The sequence below is a fragment of the Nesoenas mayeri genome (assembly GCF_963082525.1).
Source record: "Nesoenas mayeri genome assembly, chromosome: 5".
NCBI lineage: Eukaryota > Metazoa > Chordata > Aves > Columbiformes > Columbidae > Nesoenas > Nesoenas mayeri.
The window spans coordinates 56,379,029-56,390,383 of NC_137548.1; the positions used below are offsets into that span (position 1 = coordinate 56,379,029).

The following is an 11,355-nucleotide window of genomic DNA, read 5'->3' on the forward strand; positions in this document are numbered from 1 at the left end:
CTGCTTCTGTTACATTAAAGACACAAATCAATATTAATTTTCATAACTGATTTAACACTTGGATAGTACCTTTAGCTATAAAATGATAAACAAGATTTTTTCAGTATACAGGGAAAGGACTGCATTAAATAGGACTAAAAACCTTGTTTGGAAAGTATACACACACTCAAAAAATGTCACCGGCATCATTGTCGTCAGCCTTAGTAGGAGGACTGACATGCTAAAAAGCACCTCTAAGCTGCTGAGTCTCTTCCATAGACAAAATCTGCCTGTCCCCATGAAAGTCACTGCACTGCTGCTGTCATTTCCTCCGATGCACTTGTTTGGGATTCATTTGCAGTAACAGGCCATTCCTGCCCGCTAGTAATAACAACTATGATGTTGTTCAATATAAAAACACGGTTATATCATGAGTTAAAATGGAAATATAAACTATCTATGTAACTATTTTAGGAATATATGCTAATTAGAATTATTGGCTCCTTCCACTACAGGAGACAGTGAAGACCTATAGCAGCCTTTCGAGCTTGTCAGCAGAATAATGGGCAAATTAATGTCATTGATATAATTGATTTGGACTTTCAAAGTGTTTGCAAAGCTACAAAAAGGCTATAAAGACTCCACAGAGCCATAGGATGAAGCTCTTTCATGGAGCAGAAATGGCCTGAGAGGAAGCAAACCAAAAGTAGGCAAAATATCCGGTTTTATAAACAGCAAAATAAAAGTCTTATGATGATGATTTATGACTTGTAGCAAAGCTCTGCAGGAAGGCAGCTGACTGTGCAACAAACACAGGTCAGCGGGACCTACCAAGATGGGGACAACTGAGGTCCCTGGCTGTCTCCATTGGCTGTGGGAGAGGAGGAGGAGGCACCATCCAGCATGCCCACCGCCACAGCTGCTCCCATGTGGGGAAACAGGAGCTGATGAGAGGCAGCTCAGCAGTGGGTTGATGCTCCCCCTCCTGCCATGGCAGCACTGGCATCTCAGGAGACATGGTAGACCAGGCAGTGGGGAAACATCTCAGCCAGAGGCCAAGGCTGGGGCTCCAGCCTGGAGGAGCAGAAGTTGTCAATCCCACTTTATTTTGCTTGGAGGGGCTGGGCACAAGCTGCTCCCATAGCACCTCCAGCCCTGGAGCAACTTGCCCTAAAAAGCCAGCCAGCCCCCAGCACCGAGGACATCCGACCCTCCCCACCTGACTGAGAGGAGACCCGAAGACAGGCGGGGATGGCCAGCAACACTTAACTAGAGCTAAAGGAGACAAAACACTGTGTTATGGAAAAAACTGATCTGCCTCTCCTCTCCACCTGCCTGTGCTCTGATGTGAACTGCAGCCTCTCAGGGAAATGCCTGTGGTGTCTGGCAGGCAGCTCACAAACACTTGAGCATCCACACTTCGTAATTACACAAATTCTCTCCTTTGCTTCATTCTGATACAATTTCTATAGTATAGCTGCCAGCACCTAGAGAGCTTATGTTTACTGGCAGTCTTGGGAGCGCTTACTCAAGACAACCTTGGTAGGGGTTACTCAAGACTGTTGTACCTATGTCTACCATGCATGACTGTCACCTGCAGATGACTGTACTCCTTGCCATGTAGTCTCCACAGAAATGACTGGCTTGCAGATTCGCAAAGAGCTCCTGGAAGATTAAATGGATTTCTTGCATATATGATATATGCTGTAGTTCATGGACACTGAATAGATTAATGCAATTTCAAATTGCCTTATGTGCTAATGTGACAAGATGCTATTAGGAAAAGCCATTGAAAAGAAGAAGAAATGCAACACAACACCAGGAGGAAATAGAAAAGCCAAACAAGCAAGTGTCTAATCATCTTTTGTGGACAGCCAATATGAATGTAATGAAGTATCAAGTGGGATCTATGAGTATTTTCTCACACATTAGGGGGGAAAGAAGCCTGCCCAGAGGTACACATTCAGACTTTTAAAGGCAGCGTTTGCCTTTGTATAGGTGACACTAATAAGTTAGCTGGGATCACATCTCAGCCGGAGCCAAAAGAGTGATTGGTGCAAACAGGAACTGTGATAAAGCCAAGATTAGAAAGAAAAGAGAAATGTTGCAATGATCCTTATTACTCCAAGGATTGATTTGAATTCTCCTAGAGAAAGCATTGCAGTGTTTGGCATAATTTAGAAATGGGAATTATTTACTTTCTGAAAGAAAAATGGTACTATATGACTTGGACATTTTCTGCAGAAGAGAACAATGTTAAAAGGCATAAGGAGCGTCCAAAGTAGAGGACAATTCTGTGCAGAACAGGGGAAGGATGTGGTGCCTTTTAGAACAATAAAGAGGCAGCAGATATGTGCCATGTGGATCCCTTCCAGCAGGGTTCACCTGATTGTCGGAAGCAGTGAGCACGACCAGCTTGGAAAGAAGTTGCAGCACTCAACAGGGGTGAAATCAGGCTCGAAATGCCCACTTCATCTCTGACAGGTATTCTCCCCTTCTGAAATAGTTCAGTCTAGAAAAATACACAAGCTCAAATTCTTCAGCATGTTTTAAACTATTCCCCTTGTAGAGATGTTCAATCTGCTAATTAGACATGACAATGCTGGATTAAATAACCAATACCAAAATTTACTACTGCCTGCTATAAGTTGTTTTTGGCAGTGTTCATTGTCAGAAGCAATAGCATTAGCTCTCCTCCTTTCTCACACTGCAGATGATGGAAGCTTTCAGGAAGATGAATTAAATTCCACTAACAGAAGAAGCAAAAAGGGATCTAAATATCTGGACAGAGCCACAGTGAAAGGCCACTTGGGTTATTTCAAAAAGATGCTCTATCGATACATGCAGCCACGTCATGGTGTGTGATCCTGAACCAAAACCTCAGTCAGATCTATGAGCAGGAGACCACCTACCCCTTGGCAAAAAGCACACAGCAGAAAAGCTCCTGCAGCCCTGTGTTGGCAGCTGCAAAGGTCCATGAGGACAAGTGCTGGTATTAGCTCCTCTGTTATCCATCACTCGGGCCCTGCAGCAGCTGGTTATCACCTGCCTGGTACCCCGTAGGGTGCTACAGGCCTGCACGGTTGCCCTGGGGGCCTGTGACACCCCAAGGAGTCCACAGCACCCTCCTGCATGTCCCCATGCCCATAGCCTGCTCCAGGAGGCGAGCAGGTGAGTTTTCCTCACAGCAACAGCCACAGTGGCTGCTCCTGCTCACCCACCTGTGTCCAACTGGAAGCTGCACCCACCAGCCACACAAAAGCAAACACAGGTGGGTAAATACCTCACCTGAGAGGCATCCCTGTGCCCGCACTGTGCTTATCCACTGGCCACAAGATGGTGCTTTTTTACTTCCCATCAGTTCAGAACAGAGGACTGGGCAAAATTCGTCACCTTTCCTGCCCCTGCATGGTGCTTGTGGCTATATTTGCACTGAAAAAACAAACCACTAGAAAATAATCTGCAAAATTAATGCATAATGACATGAATAATTCCATAATGACATGAAAACGGTCTGCAATAAATTACCCTCAGATATTTCTTTCTCAGAAATTTCTTCCCCAGAAATTTCTTCCCCCTTTGTCTTTACTTGCAAAGTGTACTCCCAAAGTCTTCATTTGGGCACAGCTTTAAAAAAAAACCCACCTATTTGTTAAAGAAAACATATACTATCAAGCATGTAAAAACATCAGAATCAAACTAGAGGTGTGGTGATATTGCCTTGTAAACAAGAATACACACACTTGTGCATGACTATCTGTATTGTCTTGGCTGACTGAACACGAAGTAACTGGAGTTTGATGCCACTCGCACATACTGCACCAACAGGATGTTTTCTGCCAGCATTCAGCACGCTTAAAATGGCAATGCAGTTAAAATGGAAAAGGAAGTACATTAAAAACCATACTTTCTCTTATTAAATGCTAATTTCTAAATAGATTTTCTCCTGCGTTAGACTTGTGGGGTTTATTTAAGAGCTGACAAGTTTGGCTAATATTATCAAGAACAACATTTTTTTAAAAATAGAAGCAATTTCTTCACTTATTCACAGTCAGTCAAAGCAACTGACAAGCCTCCGGTGGCTCTACAATTCTTTCTACTGCCTTACAATTTAAAACATTTAAATATTAGTGTTCATACCTCAAAGTATCAAAAGTTTAACCCAACCTTATCCAATTAGGACAATATAAAAACAGGCAGCAAGTTTACTAGAATCTCTTTTACATGTTACATTTGTGATTTGGCATAGAATATTAGTCTGAGGAAATCCCTTTAGCTGACAGAAAAAAATGTGTAACTTTGTTTAACTGAAAAGAAGGATTAGCAGTTTTTAGATTAGATGAACACAACTGTCATACATTTACATGAAGCAGCCTCAGGTGTCTCAACAGAAAAGGGCTGTAAATGGATAAAATAAACTGCCTGAGCCTTTAGACTTTGAAGCAAGAAGGGTCCTGTGAACATTGTCTCACTTCTTGTTGAATAGGAATCATTTAATTACAGGTATTCATCCCAATGCTTAGGCATTTTATCTTGGAGAAGATTAAGCTGTTGGGTGCTGTAGTAGGAAACAACTTTCCTTCGGAGAAAAATGGAAAAAAGCACTAGACTATCTCTGGGCAACAGATCTGCAAGCCAAGCCTGAACATTCCTCCATTGCCCATTCAGGCACTGGAACTTCTCCTTCTAAACTGGTTTATATCTTCTACGAGGTCTACTTTTTACACTGACTTACCAGAGCTGAAACATTCCCCGAGGAGTAAAACCATAGCCATGTATGAGCATGGTACAGAGGTGTCATCACTGAGTGGCCTGACTGGCTATGTCTACACCGGGGTGACCACGCTTCTCTTTTTGCTATCGCACCTGCAGCAGACACAGACAGAGATATCATGAGAGCCTTCACCTTTGCTTTGCGCAGTGGGGTGATCTTCATCTGAACTGAGGAAGCAGATTTTAGAGTCTGGCTGTGGAGCACAAAACACATCTAAACAAATATCTGACTCAGCTACTAAACTGAAACAGCAGCAGCTTTGAGAAGGAAGTTGGCAGCACCACTTAGAAGTCCATGGATTGCTTCCAGCTACTCTCTTCTCCACTCACTCTAATTATTTATCCCTGATCCCTAAATAGATTCTGCTTCAGGATTGCTTAAAAGAAATGTACATTTCCATAGCTCCCTTTTCTCTCCCTTTTTGATTCACTTTTTCAAATTTAGACAGAAATCAAATCTACAAAGCATGTTAGGCCATTTCATCTGAACTACATCCTGTATAAAAACATTCAGTCTTAACACACACGATGAAGTTTGTCTGGATGGTTCATTAAATGTAACCATGGCTTCTTTTTGTTTGCTTGTTTTCTAGCAGAAGTCTCACTAAGTGGTGTATTTCTGAGCTACCACTCTATGAATACATATAAAAGGCAGCTATTCTTTCTGTCCTGAACTTTCAACTCAAAACCTAGTATTTATAGTTAACAAGGCTGCAGCAGAGCAATGGGCCATCTGATCTGCAACCATGTTGGGTTAGTGCCAGATATTTCCAGAAGTGTGTTCAAATGAAAAATCAGTTTCTCAATCCAAGTGTATCTAAAATACTTTTTTTTAATTTTGCATAAATTCACAAATGATACAATACTGAACTGGGTTTTGGGCTTTTTTTTTTAAACATACTGTACAATCAGGTTAGTTGTTTTACATCAAGGCACAGCACACCATATCATACACATATGCCCTGCCAGGCAGCAGTTTAGTATAATCCCCGAGTATTGGCAGTAGTGCCAGGATAAGTAGCATAGATCACATATAAGCTGGAAGATAAATAAATAATAGATGCTGTCACATTTTATTTGAAATAGAGCTGCATATAAAAAGAATATACAATAATTTAACTTTAATAACTAGATTATCTTGTACTATACATAACAGAAGTGTTTTCATTTATATTAAATAAAACATTTTCAATATTAGGATGCAAAATTAATCTTCTTTTTGGCTGTCTTGATTTATGGAGGAGAGTTGCTTTTGTTAGAAATTAAAGTTGAATTTTCAGTTTCATGGCAATCTGAAAGAAACAAACCCAGAGTTACTGATACGTTAATAACAGAATGTTACTGGTAAAATAGACAAATCATTCCAACTAAACTGTTGCATTTAGCTAATGCACTGCGAAGCTAGTTGTCTAGGCAGGACATCTACAAAAGCTCTTCTTCGCAGGCTAAACATGTTACTGTTGTATTTGTTACACCTTTTTTTAATACTATTACTTGCCCTGCTTTCTCAGAGATCTGTTACTCATCCAGCAAAACTAAGATTCTGACAATGCCACAGGTTGCCTGCATTGCAGATCCTGTTTATTGCAATGTATTTACCATATTTACATTATCATTCAGCTTTTCATATTTGAACGCTTCTTCTTCGCCTGCCGAAGGCCTTGGATCCCACGTTGGTTGGTACGAAGTTATTCTTGCCCACTCCTCCTGACCTGCTCAGAAAGTCCGCCAGACGATGGGTCACGCAGGTTGCTGTGTTGCATGCCCTCTTCTGTGCTGTTACGCTGCTTTTCAAAAGGAAAACAGGGAGTTAGTTCCTGAAGTATCTACTCAACAACAAAATGTCAGTAAGGGATACTATGCCTAGCAAAGATTTCTCTATAGCAGAAGGAGTAGGCTTGCTGTGCAGCCAAGCATTTGCAACTTCTGTGTTGACAGCTTACAAACTCTAAAAGATGTGCATGATTCCCAAGTGTCAGACTCAATTTACAAAAGGTAGGGAGCTCTTCCTTTCTTGGGCAACTGGACTGAACACTAAGCCAAGCCAGATTTTCAGCAGCACCTGGGCCATTGCTTGCCTCTAGCAAGTCATCACGACCAACAGAGAGGTGCTGAGGAGGCCCAGGTCTGGAGCACTGAACCAATCCTCACTTCCTCCAAAAGCTTCCATCTGTGTTTTGTTTGTAACGCTGCTGAAAGACAGAAGCAGATGCTTGTCTTCTCACTTCAACACCTATTCTCTGCAATACCCAAAATCCTGGCATCACTGACAACTACAGGGGCTTTGCCAGTGGCTCTAGCACAGCAGCTGACCAGTTGCTTTCAGAGCTGAACCACACACAAACATGCTGCTTCCACGTATTTAATGAGAACCTTTCTTACCTGGAGTTACAGCCCTGTCTACCACAGCACTTCACCATGGGAGTAGTTCATAGACTTCAGTAGAATTAGTTCTGTGCTCAGAGTCCAGCCTACAGCTAATAACCTTGCCAGACAGGGAACTTCAGGCATATGCATTCACACAATCCTCACCTGAAGCAATTTTCTACTTGGCTTTAGCAATGACTTTTTCTTGCAGTAGGAAAGATTTTTCTCAGCTAAGCATTACAAGACAGTTCATTAATGTTAACAACAAATACTGCTCCTAACATCAATGTCAACTTTTTGGAACAAGCCTCTGATTAAAAGAGAGATGCAGTACTGCAAGAGAAGAGCTGTAAAGAAATTTGGGATCTTGTCTCTTAATTTACTTACATCATATTGTCTTGCATTAATGCAAATATTTTAAAGAGAGTTTTGAATATACTAGTGTAAAGGCCTGTTGTAAAGTAAGAAGGAAGAAGGAAAAGAACATTAAATTCTTACCTGGAAGTGTTCATTACCCAGTTTTAAACAGGATTACATTTCTAGTTTGTTTGAACAAGTCTGTACAAGGCTTTTCTGATTCCTTTGCTTCTCAGGATCCTTACTAACAAGATTGCATGCGTGCCTCATCACATTAGTACATATCAATGAATGCCTATGATTTCAATTTCTAAGTTCTCTTTAATTACTGAGATTGAACATTAAGACAACTTGTAATTTTTTTCTGGGCTTATCTAGAGGTCTCAGATTTTAAGACAAGTCATTAAGCCAAGCAGATCTAATCCTTATAGAAAAATAGGTTTATTGAACAAGTGCATGAGCAGGCACAAAAGAACAGTCTACTTCTATATTTAGCAGCCAGAAATGAAGAGCATTCTTTAGATTCATTTTTAATCAGGGTCTAAGAAAATAATTTGAAATCTCAAGGTAGTGCTGTTCATTTTTATTTATTTATTTTTCCCCTAGCTTGGTATGCGTGTTATGTTCTCTGCCTTCCTAACACTAGGTCCATCTCAAACATTCTCTGTCAAAAACAGAATCAAATGAACATAGCAAAATTAGCAATCAAAATTAGATTCACATGCATCAGGTTAAAAAAAGGGAGAAGGGGAGAAATAAGCATGTTTAGTTGTTTCCTAGGGGTTCCCCATAGTTTGCATAGCGTTCGTGTTCCACGTCACTCAGCACATTTCGTTTCTTGCCAGGAGTTCCAGCCCCGACGTCAGTGCGAGGGTAAGTTTGCAGTTTGTGCAATTCTTGAGACAGTTTGCCCAGCACACAAGTACTCAGACTGGCACAGCGCTTGGAAATGGGTCTATCCAGGCTGCAGGGGGGGAAAAGAAAAACAAACCACAAACACAACATGCCCAAAGGAAGAGTAATCTCAAACATGCACCTTCATGCGTTTCTTCCCTAGATAGACACTTACTGTTAGGAAACTTAAATAAATAAATGAAACACCTCCACATGACACTCCATGCAAGGAAGGCTCATACAAATGCAGTCAGAAGGAAAACACTCCTTTTCAATGAATTCAACTTTGTTGAAAAGCAAGATCGTTAGCCTTTTGGATGCTCATAGTCAGGGGCCAGGGAGTTTTATTTCCCATGTACTCAGCATGCTGTTCAGTCTCTCATACATCACCACCATGCTTTGCAATACAAATCCTATTAGGATAATGCAAATGCACTTGCATGCCTTTGGTCTGGGGGGAAGAGTGGCGCTGCGTGCATTAGGAGGAACACGTCCCCTGCCAGGGACTTTCCATGCCTCACAATCACATGCACTTTCACGACAGAGAATCCAAGAGTGACTGAATGGCCTCTAGCAATCCCACTAGGAAGACATACCTTTTGCTGCTATATTTTAACACAACCCCCTCATTCAAGCTCAAATCGCCCTCCACTTTCAGTTGCAGAAGACAGATAGAAGCAGGTTAACTGGGTGGAAGCTATTCCACAATACCACCAGCAGGATGTCTCTGCTGTATCATCCTTTACCAGTTAGGTGACCATAGTCAGCCATAACCCCAAGAAAACAAATCTTCACCTGCAGAGGGTCTGCTCAGATGGCTTTTGCTAAATATCAAACACTTAACATTCCCCCCCCCGCCCCTTCCTGCCCCAGGACTGCAGTCCTTACCTGTTCCCTTCAGAGGCTTGCTCCAGCTCTTCTGCTGTCATCTGTATGAACTCTTTCACCAGCGCATTTAATAACCTCCGAGCTTCGTAATCACTGAGCATCACTCGATCTGTTATGGACTCCAAGCCAGGTCTAAGCAGAGGCAAACAGAACAGGATGAATAAAACCCAGACTGCTGCAGAGATCCACGCAGAAGAGAGGGGTTTGTCATTGACAATGTCTTTCACTGGTGTGAATACATAAACCAGACTCATGCACAGCATTAAGCATTTTAGATATGTAATTAAAAGCCACAGTGTCAAAAATAGCATCAAAAGAAGCCAGCTTTCTCAGTCACTTAGTCTATTTCCCTCCTGGATCTCTAAAAAACATTAAGTCTTTTGACACCATTCAGACGCAGCACTCAGCAACAGGACCAGCTTCTTACCTGACTGGGGCTGCCTGGAAGCTCTCCATCTGGCACACAACCAAGGCATAAACAGCAAGGAAAGATGAAATCTTCAGCGTAACCATGATTTCCTCTCTACAACAAAGAGGTACATCAAGCAATGGCTGTTTTCCAACCCTTTCAGTCCTATAAGATCTACTGAAGAGGTCATCCTTTCCTAGCCACAAGTAGCACAAATACTAACTCCCCCCACCTTTTCTTTTTTAAGTATTATTAGCTTCCAATTTATTTTGATTATCGCCTTTTTGGTTTAGTTTTGTCAAAACTTTAAAATAATTCAGCACTATTACAGGGGATAAAAATGCAGCTTTTCAGAGTGCAGGTCTATACAGCTATCTGCATTCAACTTAATGCAGACTTTCCTTTAAACCGGTGGAAAACATGTTGCTCTAACTACTGCATACAACATCATGGTTAGTGTATCCAGCATGAACAGGCAGAGTTATAGGGTAAAAGTCACCAAAAAAAAAAATGTTTAGTGTTTAACATTCTTAAGAATGAAGTGCCACTGTTGGCACTTTACCTGAAGCTGCTGCTTCTTGACAGTTGGCATGCTAATATCCCAGTTAGGATTATACTATAAGGACTAAGTACTTTAATTTCAACAAATATATACACTCTGAAACCAGAAAAATGATCAGTTAAAAAAAAATCAGTCATTGGAACAAAATCTATAAAAAATACATAATTGAAGGCCTCCGAGATCCACCTCTTCTCTCATATCATCGGCATCTTCCACTCAAGAAAGCACACCATTAACTCCCGCACCAGCTCCAGTTTCACTAGCTCCCAGCTCTCGCTGCGGCTCACCGGAACGACGGGGCACCTTGCAGAGGACGCGCCGCTTCCCCGCGGGTCCCCGGGGCGCCCCGGACGGCGCCCAGCACCGGCAGAGCCCCCGCCGGGCACCGGCAGCGCTGTGCACGGAGAGCCGCCCGGCGGGACACCCCACGTCGTGTCGGCGGGGGAACGGAAGAGAGACCGAGCACTAACTTTCTCCCACCTTCCTTGACTCGCTTCCGTGCCCACACGCGTACATGAGCGAAGGCGCCACGGCCCCGTGCAAAGCTCCGCACCCCGGGGGAAAACCGGGGCTCCCGCGGCGAGACCCGCCCCACGCCGGGAAGCGGCGGGCAGAGCCGGCGCGGTGCTCTAGGCGCGGTGCTCTAGGCGCGGCGCTTACCGGCGGGCGGTGCTGCGCGGGTGAGGCTCCGCTGCCGCTGGCGCCGCCGAACCGCGGTACCGCGCGCTGTCCGCCGGCTCCGCTTTATACCTGCCGCCGCGGCAGCCTGCGTGGGCGCCCGCGCGGACCCGCCAGCCAATCGCCGTCTCGGCCTCCCGACGGGACCCGGTTTGCCATTGGGCTCCAGAGCCCGGCTCGGCGGTGACGTCATGCCCCACTCCGTGAGCGTCCCATTCACAAAAAAAATTCGGCGAGGGGCGAGGTGCCGCCGGGGGCGTTGCGGGGTGTACGGGAAAACCATTGACGCCGCGCGGCCGGGGCTCGCCCCCGTTTCCCCGCGGGATCGCTCACGCGTGGCGACCTCTGCAGCAGAGGAACCGCATTGCAGAGCGGGGCCGCTCCCTCCCCGGGATTTCTCCCTCTGGAGCCGCCCTCCCCACCCGCCCGGCAGCCGCCGCGGCTTGAG

General features: G+C 43.9%; 1 protein-coding gene across 3 annotated transcripts; it reads right to left on the reverse strand.

The window, feature by feature from the left end:
* Positions 1 to 6,376: 6,376 nt before the first annotated feature.
* On the reverse strand, positions 6,377 to 9,777 carry CALCB (calcitonin related polypeptide beta; the record flags this gene model as incomplete). 3 transcript variants are annotated; one of them, XM_080345214.1, is made up of 3 exons in its annotated part: positions 6,377 to 6,536; positions 9,259 to 9,390; positions 9,686 to 9,771. In XM_080345214.1, the coding sequence occupies 3 exons, from the start codon at positions 9,769 to 9,771 to the stop codon at positions 6,377 to 6,379; spliced, it is 378 nt and encodes a 125-aa protein (XP_080201340.1). The 3 variants fall into 3 exon arrangements, with proteins under 3 accessions (XP_080201340.1, XP_080201339.1, XP_080201341.1); XM_080345213.1 differs by having other exon boundaries at positions 6,377 to 6,539; XM_080345215.1 differs by lacking the exon at positions 6,377 to 6,536 and adding an exon at positions 8,242 to 8,440 and having other exon boundaries at positions 9,686 to 9,777.
* Positions 9,778 to 11,355: the final 1,578 nt, after the last annotated feature.